Source organism: Cherax quadricarinatus, chromosome 26 (assembly GCF_038502225.1).
Source record: "Cherax quadricarinatus isolate ZL_2023a chromosome 26, ASM3850222v1, whole genome shotgun sequence".
NCBI lineage: Eukaryota > Metazoa > Arthropoda > Malacostraca > Decapoda > Parastacidae > Cherax > Cherax quadricarinatus.
The window spans coordinates 14,876,221-14,901,560 of record NC_091317.1 but is presented as its reverse complement, the minus strand read 5'-3'; the positions used below and the strand labels follow the sequence as shown (position 1 = coordinate 14,901,560).

At 38.7% G+C, this 25,340-nt stretch overlaps 1 protein-coding gene across 6 annotated transcripts in view; it reads right to left on the bottom strand.

Moving 5' to 3' along the window:
- Positions 1-25,340, bottom strand: part of LOC128691696 (erbin) — a 159,659-nt gene that overhangs the window by 93,869 nt on the left and 40,450 nt on the right. For all 6 annotated transcript variants that reach the window (XR_011392437.1, XM_070088807.1, XM_070088811.1 and 3 more), the window contains exons 6-8: positions 23,622-23,822; positions 5,373-5,580; positions 4,833-4,999 (exon numbers count right to left, since the gene is read on the bottom strand). Coding sequence is in view for 5 of the 6 variants with exons in the window: in XM_070088807.1 (XP_069944908.1) it covers positions 4,833-4,999; positions 5,373-5,580; positions 23,622-23,822 (576 nt within the window). In the remaining variant the exon portion in view is untranslated. The remainder of the gene's footprint in view (positions 1-4,832; positions 5,000-5,372; positions 5,581-23,621; positions 23,823-25,340) is intronic.

Sequence of the window (25,340 nt, the reverse complement as noted above, 5' to 3'; positions counted from 1 at the left end):
ATGGATTAATGAAAATGTGTATTTAACGTAATATACGACATTTAAATGAGACTCGATGATTATTATTATCATTACTAATATGACGTCTGGAGACATAAGACACTCTTACTGATTTTAATGTGTACCTGCACGCAAGCACAGTATGTAAGTTTATTTAAGTACAGGTATACATAAGTATAATTATCAGAGTATATATAAAATATGAAATAACTTTTAACCCTTTGACTGTCGCGGTCGTATATGTATGTCATAGGAGATACCGTGTTTGACGTATCTATACGCATAAATTCTAGCGGCTTCAAATCAAGCAGGAGAAAGCTGGTAGGCCCACATTTGAGAGAATGGGTCTCTATGGTCAGTGTGCACCATATAAAAAAAATCGGGGAGCCAGTGGTGCATTGTGGGAATACCATTTCAGTCGTCCCTTTTCAGCATGTCTAGCGGTAAGAAATATGTGACTTCCGTTCAAATCTGGGACTCTTCTCTTCCCAAGTGATGCTCTAACACGATGGAAGTGTCAATGAAGATCAATTTCATGATTTCGAGGAGTTTGAGACCAAAAGCAATGGAGGAGGAGGAGGAGGAGGAAGAGGAGGAGGAGGAAGAAGAGGAGGAGGAAGAAGAGGAGGAGGAAGAAGAGGAGGAGGAAGGAAGGAGGAAGAGGAAGGAAGGAGGAAGAGGAAGGAAGGAGGGAGGAGGAGGAAGGAGGGAGGAGGAAGAAGGAGGGAGGAGGAAGAAGGAGGGAGGAGGAGGAAGGAGGGAGGGAGGAAGAAGGAGGGAGGAGGAGGAAGGAGGGAGGGAGGAGGAAGGAGGGAGGGAGGAGGAGGAGGAAGGGAGGAGGAAGGAGGGAGGGAGGAGGAGGAGGAAGGTGGAAGGAGGAGGAGTAAGAAGAAGAAGAAGAAGAAGAAGAAGAAGAAGAAGAAGAAGAAGAAGAAGAAGACCTAATACCTAATACCTAATAATATGTAATATTATGTTCCCTTGAGGCATGAAAACAGTTCACCCCATGACAGTGACAAGATAAGGGGAGATAACATCTGATAAGAGCTGACCTTTGATGAGCGTAAACGAGGGTGGAGGGAGTGGGGCAGCTGTCCATCTGTCAAGAGCCAGGAGGAGGAGGAGGAGGAGGAGGAAGGAGGAGGAAGAGGAGGAGGAACATTTGTCTGTCTGTCTATTTGTCTGTCTGCCAAACTCCCTGTCTATCCGTCTAGCTCTGTCTCAGAGAGAGCCACAAGACTGTCATCATCACCTTTACTCACATCTTCAAGCAGAGTATAGCACTTTGTCTTGATTTTTTGGGTTATCCTAGGTAATTTACACTATGTATAGTTGTATTTATGTGTACCTGTGAGACAGAGATAGACAGAGAGAGAGAAAGAGAGACAGATTGAAAGAGATAGAATGAGGGAAGAGGAGGAGGAAGAGGAGGAAGGAGGAGGAAGAGGAGGAGGAACATTTGTCTGTCTGTCTATTTGTCTGTCTGCCAAACTCCCTGTCTATCCGTCTAGCTCTGTCTCAGAGAGAGCCACAAGACTGTGTCATCATCACCTTTACTCACATCTTCAAGCAGAGTATAGCACTTTGTCTGGATTTTTTGGGTTATCCTAGGTAATTTACACTATGTATAGTTGTATTTATGTGTACCTGTGAGACAGAGATAGACAGAGAGAGAGAAAGAGAGACAGATTGAAAGAGATAGAATGAGGGAAAAAGATAATTAGATAGAATGGAGGGGGAAGCAGCATCCGACCCCATTGTTTTGACAGGCGGTAGTGGCAGTGACTAATGAGACAATATGTCATTTTGACAGCTGCCCACTCCTGACTCAAAATAATTATAAGCCACACACTGGCACACAAGACAAGCTTGCTGAAGGGTGATAATAGGAGTTTTATGAAAGTATCTAGTGACTATATATGTGTATATATATTATAGAAACCAGAAGCAAGAAGGGAAGGCAGGAATGAAGGAAGGACTAGATGAAAGGAAGGAAAAAAGTAATGAAGGACAGATGAAGGAATGTAGGAAGAGAGGTGGAATGCCCTCCAGGTAGCCTCCAGGTAGGAAAGGAATGAAGGAAATTAGGAAGGAATGATGACACACGACCATTTACCTAGGATAGCTACATAACACAACTGCCTGCTAATACTTTGAAGAAAAATGCTCAGACGAGGTGTTTTGTCTTTGCACATAAAAAAAAATTCAACAAAAATGCAAACACACTGATTTTATGTGTGAGAGTGTAAAACACCACTGTGTATGACACCATGTTTTATGTGTGAGAGTGTAAAACACCACTGTGTATGACACCATGTTTTATGTGTAAGAGTGTAAAACACCACTGTGTATGACACCATGTTTTATGTGTGAGAGTGTAAAACACCACTGTGTATGACACCATGTTTTATGTGTGAGAGTGTAAAACACCACTGTGTATGACACCATGTTTTATGTGTGAGTGTAAAACACCACTGTGTATGACACCATGTTTTATGTGTGAGTGTAAAACACCACTGTGTATGACACCATGTTTCAGAGAGTTCCACAAGCTACAGAACTTCTAGGAGTATGTTCAGTGACTGTATATTGGTATATATATTATAGAACAATAGTAATAAAAAAAATTTTGTATTGTTTGTTTTTGTAAACAAGTTTTGTAAACAATATATTGATAATTATGTTTGTGTGCTTATTGTGTTGTATACAACGAGTGTATATATGTACATTGCACCTTACTTTGGCCTCACAGGCCACATAAGTTATGTAAAAAAATAAAATAGTGAAAAAAACAACAAACCTTCAAATACAAGTAAACCAAAGTTTACCGGGTGAGCGGCAGTCGCCGCTGTTGCCATACGCGGCTCATTTTCTGCAAACTTCATGCCTCTATATCTCGGTAAGTACTGATGGGAAAAAATTTTTTTGGGGACTAAAACAATCAGAAAAATAATCTTAACATTTTCATAAGAAAAAATAATTTTTTTTTTTTTCGAATATTTTGCAACACCAGGAGACACTTCAGGATTGGGCCCTTCGACAGTCAAAGGGTTAAAAACATTTGAAATTTTGGAGTTTCCAGACAAAATGGAGAGACTTAGTGCTTACTGAGCTCAAGAAGAATGTAAACAAACAAGGTGGGGCGCGGTGACCGTATTAGAAAGTCAGGTGGGGGGAGCCGTATAGCGAGTTTTGGTCATAATTTGAAATGACCGTATTAGTGGAACGCCGTAAAGTGAAACGCCGTAAAGCGGGGCCCTGCTGTACTTCCGAGTGTCTGGAACAGATTAATTAAATGTACGTTATTTCTCGTGAGGAAAATGGTTTCCGTTTTCGCTGATCGCTCTGAAACAGATTAAACACGAAAACTGAGGGTCCACTGTAGTTCCTTTATATAGCAACCACCCAGGGAGGTACTACCATCCTGCCAAGTGAGTGTAAAACGAAAGCCTGTGTTTGTTTTACATGATGGTAGGATTGCTGGTGTCCTTTTTTTCATCTATCATAAACATGCAAGATTTCAGGTATGTCTTGCTACTTCTACTTACACTTAGGTCACAGCACACATACATGTACAAGCATATATATACACACCCCTCTGGGTTTTCTTCTATTTTCTTCCTAGTTCTTGTTCTTGTTTATTTCCTCTTATCTCCATGGGGAAGTGGAACAGAATTTTTCCTCTGTAAGCCATGCGTGTTGTAAGAGGCGACTAAAATGCTGGGAGCAAGGGCCTAGTAGCCCCTTCTCCTGTACAAATTACAAAATTTTTGGGTCACCCTGCCTCGGTGGGATATGGCCGGTTTGTTGAAAAAAAAAAAAAAGGAACAAATCCGTGGAATACAGTATACCAAGTAAAGTGCATGATAGAGCTATAAGAGTTAGGGTAAGACAAAGTAGGATTGCAAAGGAATATAGAGGATTTAGGTAGAGCAGAGGATGTGTAGAGTTCTTACCACATGACCATCCAGGTCATGTGGTGAGAGCACCGGCCTGGTAGCTTTAGGACCAACTTGCCATGGGCTTCAAACTGTACTCACATAGAGTATACACATGAATGTGAATGTATATGTACATGTGTGTTTACACACACATCCAAGTTTTGTTCTGAATTTCTTATTAGGTCTTGCCCTTATAATATTTCCTTTCAAATTCTATGGGGTAAATAAGTTAGAATCATTTCTCTTTAAGCAATGAGTATCATAGAGGGCATCTAAAATGCCAGGAGCAAGGGGGTAGGAATCCCTTTTTCTGTATCAATTACTAAAAAAAAAGACAAAGAATAACATACATAAAATGAAGAGGTTCAAAGGGGAAGTGGAAAAGAATCCTTCCTTTGTAAGTCAGGCATCAACGTGACTCACGAAATCGTAATGACACGATTGCAAACAAACCATACCACGGGCGGGACTGAACCCGCGGTCAGAGAGTCTCAAAACTCCAGACCGTCGCATTAGCCACTGGACCAGCTAACCACAATAAGATTCATCCAACTAGGTATATTTCAACACCATAGGAAGGTTAGCATAGGCACCACTGTGACCACAAATGCAAGTTTTTACAGACGAATCTCCAGCTAGCGTGGCCGTTACGAACTCTAGCTCAAGTCCCCTCAATGCCGTCAACATGACTCACGAAAGTCAGGCATGTCATGAAAGGCAACTAAAATGCCAAGAGCAAGGGGCTAGTACCCCTTTTCATGTATGAGTTACTGTATACATATATAAGAAAAAACTTTCTTCTTTTTCAGGTCACCCTGCCTCAGTGGGATACGACCAGTGTGCTAAAAATATGAAGAGGGTATCTGTACATAAGTAAACACTAGCTCTTACCTTTAGTTTAGTGAGTGACACAGGTAGATGGGGTATGAGATTATCACAGAGATTAAGTACAGCAAGGCGGGGCAAGTGACCGAGCTCAGCAGGCACACTGGTAAGGTGGTTTGAAGCTGCTGTTAGGACAGTAAGTCGGGAACAAGAACCCAGTTCTGGTGGTAGCTCTGGAAAAGATTTTGATGGCAATAAAAAAGATTATATCCTTAATTCTCAACATAATTAGTCATTTTTGCTTTACTCTTTAAGCTCCTGAAAATGATTTACTACTTTCCTTTTTTTATAATTATTTAGTGTATCATCTGGCTCCTTGTGGGAACTCCACCCGTCACTTTAGAGCCCCTTGCAAATACTTCTTAATTTCCTAATTTAAATTTAAGTTTTCCTTTGATTATTAACCAAGAAGAAAAAAAAATTGTTTATACTAACAGCTGCACTACAGAAAAAATTATATAAATAAAACAAAAACAAAAACTAGAAAATAACTGAAATTAATTAACCTCAGGAGACCTCTATTTTGAGGCTGAGAAATAGCATTACCTGTTAAAAGGTTGTCATCAACATGTAAAGTGTGTAAAGCTCGTAAGAGGCCCATCGATGCTGGTAAAGTTTCTAAATCATTCTGGGTGACAACTAATTCTTCAAGAGCAGACAGCTCACCAATGGTTTCAGGAAGGTGGGTGAGAGCGTTATCATCAAGTTTCAATACTTGTAACTGTCGACACCCTCCCAACTTCTCAGGAAGTCTCTGTTACAATATAATAAAGTTTAGTTCAAAAACTCTGTCAGATCTCCTGCAAGAAAGACAAACAAATAAGCAATGAAGTATAGGAATTTTTATAAGGAATACATAATAAAAGACAGAGATAATTGAGCAACCAGTAGTTGTTTTTCTTAAGTTGAAGTTTAATTCTTCTTTGAACAAACTGGCCATATCCCACTGAAGTAGGGTGGCTCAAAAAGAAAAACAAAAGTTTCTCTTCTTAACTTTAGTAATGCATGCAGGAGAAGGGGCTACGAGCCCTTTCCTCCCGGCATTTTGGTCACCTCTTACAACACGCAAGGCTTATAGAGGAAAAATTCTGTTCCACTTCCCTATGGAGACAAGAGGAAATAAACAAGAACAAGAACTAGTAAGAAAATAGAAGAAAACCCAGAGGGGTGTGTATATATATGCTAGTACATGCATGTGTAGTGTGACCTAAGTACAGTGGAACCTTGACGAGTTTAATCAGTTCCATGACCTAGCTCATAACTCAATTTGCTCGTATATCAAATCAATTTTCCTCATTTAAATTAACTGAAATGCCATTAGTTCGTTGAAGTGGAATTCCTGCTCTCTAGAGGCAGGACAAAATAATTCAATATGATTCTAATATTAATTCTACGGTTTATTTATCTATCACAATTCATCCATTATGACATAATAAACAATATAATTAACACAGACACATGACATATATTCTAGAATGAATAAAATAGGCCATAATATGGTGAGTGGTTGTGGCGGTGGTGGCGGAGGTGTCTATTCCCTCTCCCACTCTGACTATAGTATCTTCCCAAGCTCTTATTTTATGAGAAAACGGAGTTGCAGTGTCAGACAAGATTGTAGATGAGTGTTTGTGTGGCTAACTGCATTAGATCACTAGTTTCATAAGGAAAATGCTGAAAGAATGTACACCTACCATCCGACTTACGACCTGCTCGACATACGACCATTTGACTTACGACCTTGTTTTCTATGCCAAATTTCTGGGAAATAAACAACTGTTTGTGTTGTACATAGTGTTTATCCTAAACCTTACTGTATAAAATACAGTACTAACAGCATAAAAAGTAAAACATGAAATACCAAAATAAAACAATAAAATAAAGTCATTACAAAAATGTGATGTTGATATTCAGTAGTAAAGTTTGACTTACGTCCATTTCAACTTACGACCAGTTTCTCGGAACCGAACTCGGTCGTAAGTCGGATGGTACCTGTATTTATAAATAAGAAATACTGTATAAAAACATAATAAAACATAAGAACATAAGAAAGGAGGAACATTGCAGCAGGCCTGTTAACCCATACTAGGCAGGTCCTTTATAATCCATCCCACTAACAAAATATTTGCCCAACCCAATTTTCAATGCTACCCAAGAAATAAGCTTTGATAATTCTATTTATCCATGTGCAGCTCCCACTCAAATCCAAACCCTATCACTCATGTATTTATCCAACCTAAATTTGAAACTACCCAAGGTTTTAGCCTCGATAACCCTACTAGGCAGACTGTTCCACTCGTCAGCTACCCTATTTCCAAACCAATACTTTCCTGTATCCTTTCTAAATCTAAACTTGTCTAATTTGAATCCATTACTGTGGGTTCTCTCTTGGAGGGATATCCTCAAGACCTTATTTATATCCCCTTTATTGATACCCATCTTCCACTTATACACTTCGATCATGTCTCCCCTCATTCTTCGTCTAACAAGTGAATGCAATTTAAATAATGTAGAACTTAGCCATACAGATTGTGAAAAGGACTTGGGGGTTATGATAAGCAGTAACCTTAAACCAAGACAGCAATGCCTAAGCGTACGTAATAAGGCAAACAGATTACTGGGATTTACATCAAGAAGTGTAAGCAACAGAAGTTCAGTGGTTATATTACAGCTTTATACATCATTAGTAAGGCCTCACCTAGATTATGCAGCTCAGTTTGGGTCTAATAACAAAGGAACTTGCAAAACGATACTCGTCAATAGTAACCAATCTAATAAGGTCAAAAAAATTGCATTATGAAAACAGATTTCATGACATAGAAGGTGATATGAAAAAGACCTGGAAAACCTTATCTGAAATTATTTTTTTTTTCAATATCACACTGGCCGATTCCCACCAAGGCAGGGTGGCCCAAAAAAGAAAAACTTTCACCATCATTCACTCCATCACTGTCTTGCCAGAAGGGTGCTTTACACTACAGTTTTTAAACTGCAACATTAACACCCCTCCTTCAGAGTGCAGGTACTGTACTTCCCATCTCCAGGACTCAAGTCCGGCCTGCCGGTTTCCCTGAACCCCTTCATAAATGTTACTTTGCTCACACTCCAACAGCACGTCAAGTATTAAAAACCATTTGTCTCCATTCACTCCTATCAAACACGCTCACGCATGCCTGCTGGAAGTCCAAGCCCCTCGCACACAAAACCTCCTTTACCCCCTCCCTCCAACCTTTCCTAGGCCGACCCCTACCCAGCTTTCCTTCCACTACAGACTGATACACTCTTGAAGTCATCCTGTTTCGCTCCATTCTCTCTGCATGTCCGAACCACCTCAACAACCCTTCCTCAGCCCTCTGGACAACAGTTTTGGTAATCCCGCACCTCCTCCTAACTTCCAAACTACGAATTCTCTGCATTATATTCACACCACACATTGCCCTCAGACATGACATCTCCACTGCCTCCAGCCTTCTCCTCGCTGCAACATTCATCACCCACGCTTCACACCCATATAAGAGCGTTGGTAAAACTATACTCTCATACATTCCCCTCTTTGCCTCCAAGGACAAAGTTCTTTGTCTCCACAGACTCCTAAGTGCACCACTCACCCTTTTACCCTCATCAATTCTATGATTCACCTCATCTTTCATAGACCCATTCGCTGACACGTCCACTTCCAAATATCTGAATACATTCACCTCCTCCATACTCTCTCCCTCCAATCTGATATCCAATCTTTCATCACCTAATCTTTCAGTTATCCTCATAACCTTACTCTTTCCTGTATTCACTTTTAATTTTCTTCTTTTGCATACCCTACCAAATTCATCCACCAATCTCTGCAACTTCTCTTCAGAATCTCCCAAGAGCACAGTGTCATCAGCAAAGAGCAACTGTGACAACTCCCACTTTGTGTGTGATTCTTTATCTTTTAACTCCACGCCTCTTGCCAAGACCCTCGCATTTACTTCTCTTACAACTCCATCTATAAATATATTAAACAACCACAGTGACATCACACATCCTTGTCTAAGGCCTACTTTTACTGGGAAATAATTTCCCTCTTTCCTACATACTCTAACTTGAGCCTCACTATCCTCGTAAAAACTCTTCACTGCTTTCAGTAACCTACCTCCTACACCATACACCTGCAACATCTGCCACATTGCCCCCCTATCCACCCTGTCATATGCCTTTTCCAAATCCATAAATGCCACAAAGACCTCTTTAGCCTTATCTAAATACTGTTCACTTATGTGTTTCACTGTAAACACCTGGTCCACACACCCCCTACCTTTCCTAAAGCCTCCTTGTTCATCTGCTATCCTATTCTCCATCTTACTCTTAATTCTTTCAATAATAACTCTACCATACACTTTACCAGGTACACTCAACAAACTTATCCCCCTATAATTTTTGCACTCTCTTTTGTCCCCTTTGCCTTTATACAAAGGAACTATGCATGCTCTCTGCCAGTCCCTAGGTAACTTACCCTCTTCCATACATTTATTAACCCTTTGAGGGTTTCAGACGTACTAGTACGGCTTATGACCCAGGGTTTTCGACGTACTAGTACGCCTAAATTCTAGCGCCCTCAAATCTAGTGGGAGAAAGCTGGTAGGCCTTCATATGAAAGAATGGGTCTATGTGGTCAGTGTGCACAGTCTAAAAAAAATCCTAGAGCACACAGTGCATGAGAAAAAAAAAAACTTTGACCATTTTTTTGGAATAAAAAGCAACTTTGCACTGTATTTTCGTATGATATTTATTGTTGTATTCTAGTTTTCTTGGTCTCATTTTATAGAATGGAAGACATATTACAGAAATTGAGATGATTTTGACTGGTTTTACAATGAAAGATACCTTGAAATTGAGCTCAAAGTAGCAGAAATGTTCGATTTTTACCAAATTTCAAAAGTAAACAAATCGTGCCAAGCGTGCAATACACGTCAACTGGTGAGTCTAATATTCTTTCACAAGTGCACCAATAATATTTATACCATTTTTTACACTAATGCAGTAGTCTGCATAACAGTAAATCTTATATTTTTTGTGAGAATAAAAATTCAAAGTGGAAAGCAAAAGAATAAAAGAGGGGCCTTGAGACATGACTAATGACCAGAGGAAATGTCATTTTAGTGCCAGGAATGTCTTTCTTGTTTATTCTGGACCCTATTCGGAAATTGGCATCTTTTGAAATTTGTGTGAAATTGGCAAAATTGCTAAATTCTGACCACTGTACTGGATAGTTGAATTTCATAAATGGATGGTTTCTTGCACCCATTCGATAGAAAAAATGGAGTTCTAGCGAAATATTCATGTTTTTTGTCGACTAGTACAGTGGAATTGGCCGAAAATGGGGCTCAAAGTGGGCAAAATCGCCGATGCGTAAACATCGCCAAGACCGCTAACTTTGCAAGAGCATAATTCTGTAAGTTTTCCATCAAATTTCAAACTTTTGGTGTCCTTATGATCGGGAAAAGATTCTCTTATCTTTTCATAAGAGAAAATAATTGTTTTTTTTTTAAATTTGGCCGACCCTGAGAACGAGTTTCGGAGAGGGCCTGTCGACCCTCAAAGGGTTAAATAATTGCACCAACCACTCCAAAACTATATCCCCACCTGCTTTTAACATTTCTATCTTTATCCCATCAATCCCGGCTGCCTTACCCCCTTTCATTTTACCTACTGCCTCACGAACTTCCCCCACACTCACAACTGGCTCTTCCTCACTCCTACAAGATGTTATTCCTCCTTGCCCTATACACGAAATCACAGCTTCCCTATCTTCATCAACATTTAACAATTCCTCAAAATATTCCCTCCATCTTCCCAATACCTCTAACTCTCCATTTAATAACTCTCCTCTCCTATTTTTAACTGACAAATCCATTTGTTCTCTAGGCTTCCTTAACTTGTTAATCTCACTCCAAAACTTTTTCTTATTTTCAACAAAATTTGTTGATAACATCTCACCCACTCTCTCATTTGCTCTCATTTTACATTGCTTCACCACTCTCTTAACCTTTCTCTTTTTCTTTTTCTCCATATACTCTTCCCTCCTTGCATCATTTCTACTTTGTAAAAACTTCTCATATGCTAACTTTTTCTCCCTTACTACTCTCTTTACATCATCATTCCACCAATCGCTCCTCTTCCCTCCTGCACCCACCTTCCTGTAACCACAAACTTCTGCTGAACACTCCAACACTACATTTTTAAACCTACCCCATACCTCTTCGACCCCATTGCCTATGCTCTCATTAGCCCATCTATCCTCCAACAGCTGTTTATATCTTACCCTAACTGCCTCCTCTTTTAGTTTATAAACCTTCACCTCTCTCTTCCCTGATGCTTCTATTCTCCTTGTATCCCATCTACCTTTTACTCTCAGTGTAGCTACAACTAAAAAGTGATCTGATATATCTGTGGCCCCTCTATAAACATGTACATCCTGAAGTCTACTCAACAGTCTTTTATCTACCAATACATAATCCAACAAACTACTGTCATTTCGCCCTACATCATATCTTGTATACTTATTTATCCTCTTTTTCTTAAAATATGTATTACCTATAACTAAACCCCTTTCTATACGAAGTTCAATCAAAGGGCTCCCATTATCATTTACACCTGGCACCCCAAACTTACCTACCACACCCTCTCTAAAAGTTTCTCCTACTTTAGCATTCAGGTCCCCTACCACAATTACTCTCTCACTTGGTTCAAAGGCTCCTATACATTCACTTAACATCTCCCAAAATCTCTCTCCTCTACATTCCTCTCTTCTCCAGGTGCATACACGCTTATTATGACCCACTTTTCACATCCAACCTAATTCTTGAATTTACACATTCATATTCTCTTTTCTCCTTCCATAACTGAAATTCTAGGATCTAAAAACCTGCCACAAAACAGAATGGTTAACTAAACAAAACCAGAAGAACCTCTCCTTCAGCCAACCAATACTGCCAACAAACTTAATGCCTTTTTCTCGACAGTAGGAACAAAGCTAGTAAGTAAAATCCTCAACTCAAACATTCAACCAAAAGACTACCTCACTGGCAACTACCCAAATACTTTATTTTTTAGCCCCAACAAACCCTACTGAAATCTCACTATCATCAAAACACTAAAGAACAAGGCAGGAAACCAAAATAACTTACCACCACTCATGTATAAAAAAGCTTCTCATGTGTTGTCTTAAATTATTGCAACTCTTCTTAACAAATCCATTGAATCTTCCATCTTCCCATCCATACTCAAGATGGCAAGGGTCACCCTGATCCTTAAAGGAGGTGATCCAACTGAACTGAACAACTATAGGCCTATATCAAACTTGCCCCTATCTAAAATCTTCGAAAAATTAATTCATAAACAAGTCTACTCCTACTTAGTATCCCACAACATACTCAACCCCTGTCAGTTTGGGTTCAGACCAAAAAAAAGTACTAATGATACTGTTATATATATGCTTGAACTAATATATTCTGCACATGTTAGGTAAGACACATATGCAACAGTTAGACAACTTTATTCCGAAACGTTTCGCCTACACAGTAGGCTTCTTCAGTCGAATACAGAAAGTAGGCAGGAACAGATACTTGAGCTTGATGTGAATCTTCAGTCGACGATGTAATCAGTCCAAGATGAACAAAAATACACCCTTAAAGTCGTAGAATTTGAGGTTGTCAGTCCCTCGGCCTGGAGAAGTTCAGTTCCATAGTCAGGAACTATCTGAAGATCAAGCGACAGTGCGGAGACTTAAATACTGTCGGAAGGAGAGGTGCAGGGTAGTAGTAGTAGTAGTAGTAGTAGTAGTAGTAGTGAGAGGCAACTGAGAGGTCATGTCCCTCTCAGATCCAACCCTTCTCACTTGAAAAGCTTGTCCAAGGTCAAGCTTGACAGTGTTTTCGGAGACTTAAATACTGTAGGTGCATTCCGGTTTCGCCTACACAGTAGTAGTAGTACAGAAAGTAGTAGTAGTAGAGTGCAACTGAGAGGTCATAGTCCCTCTCAGATCCAAGTTTTCCCTTCTCACTTGAAAAGTTGTCCAGGTGTTTTCTGTACCAAGATGCCACGTGTTGCAGTGTCTGTTGCAGATGAACAACCTGTCGGTATTGTAAATTTTGATGTTCATCTTGTCAGACACTGCAACACGTGGCATCTCGGTACAGAAAACACCGACAAGCTTTTCAAGTGAGAAGGATCTGAGAGGGACATGACCTCTCAGGCCTCTCACTACTACTACTACTACTACTCCTACTACTACTACCCTGCACGACAGTATTTAAGTCTGCACTGTCGCTTGATCTTCAGATAGTTCCTGACTAGAACTGAACTTCTCCAGGCCGAGGGACTGACAACCTCAAATTCTACGACTTTAAGGGTGATGGACTGATTACATCGTCTTCACATCTCTACTACTTTCTGTACTCGACTGAAGAAGCCTACTGTGTAGGCGAAACGTTTCAAAATAAAGATACCTAACTGTTGCATATGTGTCTTACCTAACATTGTATACCATTTTGATGTTCATCTTGTCAGACACTGCAACACGTGGCATCTTGGTACAGAAAACACCTTGGACAAGCTTTTCAAGTGAGAAGGGTTGGATCTGAGAGGGACATGACCTCTCAGTTGCCTCTCACTACTACTACTACTACTACTACTACTACTACTACCCTGCACCTCTCCTTCCGACAGTATTTAAGTCTCCGCACTGTCGCTTGATCTTCAGATAGTTCCTGACTATGGAACTGAACTTCTCCAGGCCGAGGGACTGACAACCTCAAATTCTACGACTTTAAGGGTGATGGACTGATTACATCGTCTTCACATCTCTACTGTTCCTGCCTACTTTCTGTATTCGACTGAAGAAGCCTACTGTGTAGGCGAAACGTTTCGGAATAAAGTTGTCTAACTGTTGCATATGTGTCTTACCTAACAACCTGTCGGTATTGTATACCATTTTGATGTTCATATTCTGCACATGAAAAAAATGAATTTCCGCTGGGACTTTTCATAGACTTACGAAAAGCATTTGATACAGATGATCATGACCTTTGCACCTAAAACTCGAACATTAAAGGGTCAGAGGACACTATCTCGATTATCTAAAATCTTAGCAATAGAACCAGTACGTACAGGAAGGACCCGCTTTATGGCGTTTCACTTTACGGCGTTCCGCTAATACGGTCATTTCAAATTATGACCAAAACTCGCTATAGGGCTTCCCCCACCTGACTTTCTAATACGGTCACCGCGCCCCACCTTGTTTGTTTACATTCTTCGTGAGCTCAGTAAGCACTAAGTCTCTCCATTTTGTCTGGAAACTCAAAAATTTCAAATGTTTTTAAAAGTTATTTCATATTTTATATATACTCTGATAATTATACTTATGTATACCTGTACTTAAATAAACTTACATACTGTGCTGGCATGCAGGTACACATTAAAATCATTAAGAGTGTCTTGTCTCCAGACGTCATATTAGTAATGATAATAATAATCATCGAGTCTCATTTAAATGTTGTATATTACGTTAAATACACATTTTCATTAATCCATCTATGATATTTTTTCAAAATTATATAATAAACACGATACATAACATAAAAAGATGATAAACACACCCCACAATAGAATAAATAAACATAAATATGAGATGTGGTAGCAGACGACTTGCACAAGTGACGCCATATTAGAAATGCTAATAATAATAATAATAATCACCGAGTCTCATTAAATGTTGTATATTATGTTAATATACACATTTTCATTAATCCATCTATGATATTTTTTTTCAAAATTATATAATAAACATGATACATAACATAAAAAGATGATAAATACACCCTACAAAAGAATAAATAAACATAAATATGAGATGTGGTACCCAGATAACTTGTACAAGTGATGCCAAGAATAACATTTTCTCTAATCTAACATAAGAGAAAATGTGTTACTGGGGGTAACTGTAGAAAATTATTCCTTTCGTATGTATGTAAGTAAGTTTATTCAGGTATACACAAATACAGTTACATAGATTATCATACATAACAACATATGTGTAGAGAACCTAGGATAACCCAAAAAAGTCAGAGTGACTTATTTCCATTGCCTTCACTCAGAGCATCATTTCTTCTCAAAATGATGTTACATGAGAATGGGAGTGTTCTTCTTTATTTATTCTACCGTATCAATGTAGAGACAACCTGTACACAATGTAACTTGTACACAAACCAGACGTGTACACTTCGTTTACAAAACTTACCTTCGCCTGGTTTGTTTACATAAGTCTGCGCCTGTCCTCTCTCATGCACTCATTCTTTCTCTCTCTCATTTATTCGTTTTATCTCATTTACTTACTCCTGACCCTACATTAAGACTACAAATATTTTAAGGTAAGTAATGAGTGAACTGTATATACATTTTATCGCTCTGGGATGCTTAAATGTAATAAGAATATTATGTGTAGGTGGGTTGGCCTGGTATGGTAGCCCGGCTGACTACCATACATACCACACTTGATTTTTTACAATAAATACTACTCATCTCACCCTATATTTTAAGGTAAGTAATGAGTGAACTGTATATACATTTTATCGCTCTGGGATGCTTAACCCTTTGAAGGTCGACAGGCCCTCTCCGAAACTCGTTCTCAGGGTCGGCCAAATTTAAAAAAAAAAAAATTATTTTCTCTTATGAAAAGATAGAGAATCTTTTCCCGATCATAAAGACACCAAAAGTTTGAAATTTGATAGAAAACTTACGGAATTATGCTCTCGCAAAGTTAGGGGTCTCGGCGATGTTTACGCATCGGCGATTTTGCCCACTTTGAGCCCCATTTTCGGCTAATTTCACTGCACTAGTCGACAAAAAACATGAATATTTCGCTAGAACTCCATTTTTTCTATCAAATGGGTGCAAGAAACCACTCATTTATGAAATTCAACTATCCAGTACAGTGGTAAGAATTTAGCAATTTTGCCAATTTCACACAAATTTCAAAAGATGCCAATTTCCGAATAGGGTCCAGAATAAACAAGAAAGACATTCCTGGCACTAAAATGACATTTCCTCTAGTCATTAGTCACGTCTCAAGGCCCCTCTTATAATCTTTTGCTTTCCACTTTGAATTTTTATTTTCACAAAAATTATAAGATTTACTGTTATGCAGACTACTGCATTAGTGTAAAAAATGGTATAAATATTATTGGTGCACTTGTGAAAGAATATTAGACTCACCAATTGACGTGTATTGCACGCTTGGCACGATTTGTTTACTTTTGAAGTTTGGTAAAAATCAAACATTTCTGCTACTTTGAGCTCAATTTCAAGGCACCTTTCTTTGTAAAACCAGTCAAAATCATCTCAATTTCTGTAATATGTCTTCCATTCTATAAAATGAGACCAAGAAAACTAGAATACAACAATAAATACCATACAAAAATACACTGCAAAGTCGCTGATTTATTAAAAAAAAATGGTCAAAGTTTTTTTTTTCTCATTATGCACTGTGTGCTGCAGGATTTTTTTTAGACTGTGCACACTGACCACATAGACCCAATCTTTCATATGAAGGCCTACCAGCTTTCTCCCACTAGATTTGAGGCCGCTAGAATTTATGAGTACTAGTACGTCAAAAACCCCTACGCGTAAGACATACTAGTACGACGAAAACCCTCAAAGGGTTAAATATCATAGAATTGTATGTGTGGGTGGGGTGGCCTGGTATGGTAGCCTGGCTGACTACCATACATACCACACTTGATTTCTTACAATAAATACTACTTGTCTCACCCTAGATTAAGACTATAAATATTTTAAGGTAAGTAATGAGTGCACTATGTGTGTATTGTACTTTTTTATTGTTTTTTGATGCCTGGTTCTATTGCTAACTTAATATATGTTAGTGTAAACTTGCTACCTAGTGTTTGTATGCATTTGTAAGTGGAAAAAAAGGGTGTTCCACTTTACGGCGGTTTCCGCTTTACGGCGGTAGCCTGGAACCTAACCAGCCGTATAAGTGGGGCCTTCCTGTATACACAAACAGAGCCAGCTCTACTACACAACCTGTTCCTGTTGGAGTCCCACAGGGGAGTGTCCTTGGCCCACTTCTCTATCTCATTTACATCAATGACCTACCAAATGCATCTAATCTCCTTTAACCCATTTTATTGGCAGATGACACTACTTGTGTCTTCTCTCACCCAAACCCAACCATACTAGCAGACACTGTAAATGCCGAACTGCTAAAAATATCTACTTGGATGACTACCAACAAACTTACTCTCAATATAGACAAAACCTACTTCATGCTATTTGGAAACAGAGTTTCAAATGAACAGCTAAACATATCGATAAATGGTTCACCCATTTCTAGACAGACAGAGGGAAAATTCCTAGGTCTCCATCTTGAGTGCAGTCTCAAATTTCAGACATACATACAGAAAATTTCCAAGAAAGTCTCCAAAAGAGTAGGCATCCATTCAAAGTTATGGTACTATGTACCCCAAGCAGCTCTTCTAGCTTTGTACCACTCTCTCATTTACCCTTACCTTACCTATGGTATTTGTGCATGGGGCTCAACCACAGCAAATCGCCTTAAGCCTTTAATAACCCAGCAAAAAGCTGCAGTGCGATTGATTACTAACTCCTGCGTTAGACAACACACTCCACCACTTTTCAAGAGTCTTAACTTGTTTAATATACAAAACAACCACACTTATTATTGTGCCTACAACATAAACAGAACATTATACTCAAAATAAACCCTCCTCTCAAACTCCTCTTTGATTACTATAATAGAACACGCAGCCATAATATGAGATACACATCACTCTTTGATATCCCTCGTGTCCATCTCTCCCTATTCAAAAATGCTATGCACGTAAAGGGCCCAAAGATCTGGAATTCATTACCAGAACACACTAAAGGACCCCTGTCTGCAAATCAGTTTAAGGCCCTACTAAGGAATCACTTCATCACCCAAATTTATCCAGACAAACTGTACCTAATACCTACCAGTTACTCAAAAGCTACTCATGTTGTGTTGAGGATTGCTCAACCACTTACTCACTACTTTAAAATTAGGATGTCTAAATTTCATTGTTTTAAATAGTACTAGGTTGTAATGCATCATAATGTGAATTGTTTTAAATTGTTCTATTATAATACTGTAATCTTTATAAACAAATTCAGTATTGTAATTATTCTCTACTAGACTTATCAAAGCCATGTAGCATTACCTAATAGAATATTCAAATCTCTTGTATTTATTGTAACTTAATTTAATGACCACATGAACTATTATTGTCTTCCTAATCTTAAGTTAATTTTTAGGCTTGCCTGAAATGCTCTGCATACAAATGGGCTATAGGCATGTACACCCAACTATTATATTCCTCTGTACAACCATGTATCATGTCAAAATAAACTTCTTATTCTTATTCTTACACACTTGGAGCAGAGATGGTGGCTGAGGTTCAGGGTGGAAAACAAGCACTGTGGCATATATCCCAAACCCCTCCTTGAACCCTTTCAGGGTCCCCAGACCCTCTCCCAGACTTGTTCTCACTGTCGCCCAAATTTAAAAAAAAAAAAAAAAAAATTCTTATGAAAAGATAAGAGAATCTTTTCCCTATCATAATGACACCAAAAGTATGAAATTTGATGGAAAACTTATGGAATTATGCTCTCGCGAAGTTAGCGGTCTCGACAATGTTTACGCATCGGCGATTTTGCCCACTTCGAGTCCTATTTTTGGCCAATTCCAGTGTACTAGTCAACAAAAATCATAACTATTTCGCTAGAACTCCATTTTTCCTATCGAATGAGTACAAGAAACCACCCATTTACCGATTTCAACTATCCAATACAGTGGTCAGAATTTAGCAATTTTGCCAATTTCACACAAATTTCAAAAGATGCCAATTTCTAAATAGGGTCCAGAATAAACAAGACATTCCTGGCACTAAAATAACATTTCCTCCGTTCATTAGTCACATCCCCATGCCCCTCTTACATTCTTTTGCTTTCCACTTTGAATTTTTATTCTCACAAAAAAATAGAAGATTTACTGTTATGTAGACTACTGCATTAGTGTAGAAATGGTATAAATAATATCGGCACACTTGTGAAAGAATATTAGACTCACCAGTTGACGTGTATTGGATGCTTAGCATGATTTGTTTACTTTTGAACTTTGGTAAAAATCGAACATTTCTGCTACTTCGAGCTCAATTTCAAAGTACAGTGGACCCCCGCTTAACGATCACCTCCAAATGCGACCAATTATGTAAGTGTATTTATGTAAGTGCGTTTGTACGTGTATGTTTGGGGGTCTGAAATGGACTAATCTACTTCACAATATTCCTTATGGGAAAAAATTCGGTCAGTACTGGCACCTGAACATACTACTGGAATGAAAAAAGTTCGTTAACCGGGGGTCCACTGTACTTTTCATTGTAAAACCGGTCAAAATCATCTAAATTTCTGTAATATGTCTTCCATTCTATAAAATGAGACCAGGAAAACTAGAATACAACAATAAATACCATACGAAAATACAGTGCAAAGTCGCTGTTTTAATGCAAAAACATGGTCAAAGTTTTTTTTTCTCATTACGCACTGTGTGCTGCAGGATTTTTTTTATACTGTGCACACTGACCACATAGACCCATTCTTTCATATGTAGGCCTACCAGCTTTCTCTCACCAGATTTGAGGGCGCTAGAATTTAGGCATACTAGTACGTCAAAAACCCTGGTGCGTAAGCCGTACTAGTACGTCCGAAACTCTGAAAGGGCTAAAATGCAGGCATTGTACTTCCCATTTCCAGTACTCAAGTCTGGCTATATAAAAATAACCAGTTTCCCTGAATCCCTTCACTAAATATTACCCTGCCTGCACTCCAACAGCTCGTCAGGTCCCAAAAACCATTCGTCTTCGTTCACTCCTATCTAACATGCTCACACACTCTTGCTGGAAGTCCAAGCCCCTCGCCCACATAACCTCCTTTACCCCCTCCCTCCAACCTTATCGAGGACGACCCCTACCCCGCCTTCCTTCCCCTAATAGAGATTACATTAGAAGTTTTATTTTGACAAATTACATGGTTGTACAGAGGAATATAATAGATGGGTGTACATGCCAAAAGCCCCTCTGTATGCTGAGTATTTCAGGCAAACTTAGGGATTAACTTAAGAATAGTAAGGCAATAATACATAGTTCATATGGTCATTAGATGAGATAGTGAGTACAGGAGAATTTAATATTATATCAAGTGATGCTACAGTATTAACATTATATCAGGTGATTACAGTATTACAATGTAACAATTTAAAACAATTTAGTGTGATGTATTACAGTTTAGTACTATTTAAAACAATGAAATTTGGTATTACAATGGAACAATTTACATTATGATGCACTGTATTACAATCTACTACTATTTAAAACAGTGAAAAGAACAGACATCCTAATCTCAAAGTAGTAAGTGGTTGAGCATTCATCAGCACAATATGAGTAGCTTTTGAGAAACTGGTAGTGGTTAGGTATGGTTTGTCTGGTTAATTTTGGGTGATGAGGTGATTTCTTATTTGGGCCTTAAACTGATTTGCAGTCAGGGGTCCTTTAGTTTGTTCTGGCAATGAATTCCAGATCTTCGGGCCTTTTACGTGCATAGCATTTCTGCATAGGAAGAGATGAACACGGGGAATATTGAAGAGTGATCTGTGTCTCGTATTATGGTTGTGTGTTCTGTTATAGTTATCAGGGAGGAGTTTGAGAGGAGGGTTTACATTAGTGTATAGTGTTCTGTGTGTGTAGTAGGCACAATAATAAGTGTGGATGTTTTGTATATTTAGTAAGTTAAGACTCTTGAAAAGTGGTGGAATGTGTTGTCTAATGCAGGAGTTAGTAATCAATTGCACTGCAGCTTTTTGCTGGGTTATTATAGGCTTAAGGTGATTTGCTGGGTTATTAAAGGCTTAAGGTGATTTGCTGTGGTTGAGCCCCATGCACAAATACCATAGGGAAGGTAAGGGTAAATGAGAGAGTGGTACAAAGCTAGAAGAGCTGATTGGGGTACATAATACTGTATCTTTGAAAGGATGCCTACTGTTTTGGAGATTTTCCTGGAAATTTGCTGTATTTGTGTCTGAAATTTGAGACTGCAGTCGAGAAGGAGACCTAGAAATTTGCCCTCTGCCTGTCTCAAGATAGGTGAACCATTCATCAATATGTTTAGCTGTACATTTGAAGCTCTGTTTCCGAAAAGCATGAAGTAGGTTTTGTCAATATTGAGAGTAAGTTTCTTGCTTATCATCCAAGTAGATATTTTTAGCAGTTCAGCATTTACTGTGTCTGTTAGTATGATTGCATTTGGGTGAGAAATGACATAAGTTGTGTCATTTGCAAATAAAATGAGTATAACCCTTTCAGGGTCCGTCCTGTAGATCTACGGCTTTACGTTCAGGGTCCAAACCGTAGTTCTACGTCATGAGCTCAGCTCACTCTGATAAACTGTGAGTGGTAAATTTGGGCCTAGATATGAGAGAATACATCTATGTGGTATGTGTGCACCACATAAAACAAATCCTGCAGCACACTGTGTATAATGAGAGAAAAAAACTGAGACCGTGATTTTCGATTAAAACAGCGACTTTGCAGTGTTTTCTCGTATGTTTTTTATAGTTGTATTTGTGATTTCTTGGTCTCATTTGATAGAATGGAAGACATATCACAGAAATAGAGATAATTTTGATTGGTGTTAGCACTGGAAATGGCTTGAAACTGAGCTCAAAGTGGCGGAAATGTTAAATTTTTGCCGATGTTCAAGAGTAAACAAACGACCTCACACATCTTATACACGCCAGCTGGTGGGTCTAATATACATTCACAAATGTGGTGATGATATTTATACAATTATTACAATATTGCATAACAGTAAATCTTCTACTTTTTGGTGTGAATAAAAATTCATTATGTGAATAAAAATTCAAAATGGAATTTATTTGTAAAGCCTCAAAACATAACTAATGAAGAGAGGAAATGTTAGTTTAGTGCCAGGAATACCTACATTGTTTATTCTGGACCCTATTTTGAAATTGGAATATTTTGAACTTTGTGTTAAATTGGCCAAATTACCAATTTCCAGTCACTTTATTTTGTAGTTGAAATGGTTGACTTGGCGATTTCTTGTGCTCAATCGATAGAATAGAAGTAATACTAGTGAAATAGCTAAGAATTTGGTCGACTGGAATACATGTAATGTAATTGGCCTAAAATGGGAGTCAAAGTCGGCAAAATCGCCGATTCGTAAATATCGCTAACACATCAAAATTCACGAGAGCATAATTTCGTCAATTTTCCATCAAATTTCTTACTTTTTGTTTTATTACCTTCACAAAAAGATTCTCTACCATTTCATAAGAAAAAATAAAAAATTTTTTTTTTTTGAAAATTCTTGGACACTGGGGCACCACTTCAGATTTTGGCCTTGGACCCTGAAAGGGTTAAGGAGATTAGATGCATTTGGTAGGTCATTGATGTAAACGAGAAAGAAAAGTGGGCCAAGAATGCTCCCCTGTGGGACTCCAACAAGAACAGGTTGTGTAGTGGAACAGGCTCTATCTGTGTATAGATTTATACACTCTCCATTTCATTCTACTTTGATCCATTCTCTCTAAATGACTAAACCACCTCAACAACCCAAATTTCTTTTTTCTAACCAAGGGTCCTAAGAAAGTAAGTGTAAAGGACAGTGCTGAGAAAGAGGATGATTTCCATGGAATTAAAGCATGAAATCATAGATAAACAAGCAAGGTGTGGGGTTGCGGGTTGAGGGGGAAGCTCGCTCATAACTCAGAGCAAAAAATTGATTGAGTGACAACTCGTATCTCGAAAAACTCGTATGTTGGGACACTTGTAAGATGAGGTTCCACCGTATCAGTAAAACAGCAAGACGTTTACGAGACAGGAAAAAGACACCAGCAATCCTACCGTCATGTAAAATAATTACAGGATTTTTTTTACACTCACTTGACAAGACGGTAGTACCTACCTCCCTAGGCGGTTGCTGTTTACCAACCTATTACCTAGGTTGAAGTTTAAATATTGGTAAAATGTATTTGAAGAAGATAAAGAAAATATAGGACTGTAGGGATACAGTAGGCCCATGTGAATGTGCTAGAGCAGTGTAAGTAGACACTATTTAACAGAATTCAGCCTGCTGTTGAAGTCTGAACACGGTAATATCTGTGAAAGAACACAGGGAAATCAACCAGAAGACTGTTCTGGAGGTTGTAATAAAGTGCATGCACTGATTAAGTGATGTGGTGATATAAAGGTTCAGTGGGTAAACACTAGATTGCAATGTTTGCCCTTCTGGAAAGAAGCTATTGAGTGGGAAAAGGAGAATGCATTTTCTTTGCTTAAACAGAATTTGCTAGAAAAAGTCAGTTAAAAGGAGTAAGAAGTGTGATTAAATTATTTTGAGCAATCTTTAAATCAAAATTAATGTTGTATTTCATCTTATCTGGCTAAATTAATCATTATATACTCGGGAAATTTTTCCATGTGGAAGTGGAACAGAATTCTTCCTCCGTAAACCATGTGTGTCGTAAGAAGCGACTAACATGCCGGGAGCAAGGGGCTAATAACCCCTTCTCCTGTATATATTACTAAATTTAAAAGGAGAAACTCTCATTTTTCCTTTTGGGTCACCCTGCCTCAGTGGGATACAGCCAGTTTGTTGAAAGAAGAAAGATTATGATTAATAGATTTATTTTACCTTGAGATCGTTAGACGAAAGGTGTAAATCTGTGAGCATAACACAATTCTCCAGTTCACCAGCTACCCAGTCAACCTTGTTCTTCGAAGCATCAACATGAACCAGTTTTTTCAGTCGGCCCAGCAAAGGAGGAAGTGATTTCACCTTGTTATTGTCAAACCATAGTTCAGTCAAGCTTCCTAAACTGCCAATCACCTCAGGCTGAAAAAAACAAAAATAAATTTAATTTAAACTGAATATTAATATTGCATTTATGGATTTAGAAAAGGCATATGATAGAGTGGATAGGGGAGCAATGTGGCAGATGTTGCAAATACAGTGGACCCCCGGTTCATGATATTAATCCGTTCCTGAGAGCTCATCGTAAACCAAAATTATCGGAAAGCGAATCAATTTTCCCCATAAGAAATAATGGAAATCAAATTAATCCGTACAAGACACCCAAAAGTATAAAAAAAAAAAAAAATTACCACATGAAATATTAATTTTAATACACACAAACTGAAGAAGACATGCACAGTTACATGACACTTACCTTTATTGAAGATCTGGTGATGATTGATGGGATGGGAGGAGGGGAGAGTGTGGATGGTCTTAGTGTTTAGAAGGGAAATCCCCTTCCATTAGGACTTGAGGTGGCAAGTCCTTTTCTGGGCTTACTTCCCTTCTTCTTTTAATGCCGCTAGGACCAGCTTGAGAGTCACTGGACTTCTGTCGCACAACATATCTGTCCATAGAGGCCTGTACCTCTCGTTCCTTTATGACTTTCCTAAAGTGTTTCACAACATTGTCAGTGTAATAGTCACCAGCATGGCTTGCAATAGCTGTGTGAGGGTGATTTTCATCACCCTTTTCACATATGATCGCTTGAGAGATGCTATCTCCTGCTATCTGTTTTTCATTTATCCACACCAATAACAGTCTCTCAACATTTTTTAACACTTGCGGTCGCTGTTTCGTAATCACAGTTGCACCTTTTGCAAGAACAGCTTCCTTGATTGCCGTTTTCCTGCTCACTATAGTAGAGATGGTTGATTGGGGTTTACTATACAACCTGACCAGTTCCGACACACACACTCCACTTTCGAACTTTGCAATTATCTCTTTCTTCATTTCAACAGTCATTAGCACCCTTGGTCTCGAAGGGTTGGCACTAGGACCTTTCTTGGGGCCCATGGTGACTTATTTTGCAGAAACAAGCACCAAAAACAGTGATAACATGGATAATATGGAATGTACCAAATGTATCCTTAGATGCGCGCACACTGGCTGGCTTGTAAACACTGGTACACACAGGGGAGTTCAGGCCACAAGTGGACACGTCTCGTACAAATCGTATCGTATACCGGGTTTTGTATCGGGAAGCGAGGCAAAATTTTTTCAATCAAATGCATCGGCAACCGAATTTATCGGATACCGGTAACATCGGGAACCGGGGGTCCACTGTATATGGAATAGGTGGTAAGTTACTAAACGCTGTAAAGAGTTTTTATGAGGAAAGAGAGGCTCAGGTCAGGGTGTGTAGAAGAGAGGGAGACTACTTCCCAGTAAAAGTAGGTCTTAGACAGGGATGTGTGATGTCACCATGGTTGTTTAATATATTTATAGATGGATTGTAAAAGAAGTAAATGCTAGGGTGCTCGAGAGAGGGGTGGGATTAAATTATGGGGAATCAAATACAAAATGGGAATTGACTCAGTTACTCTTTGCTGATGATAC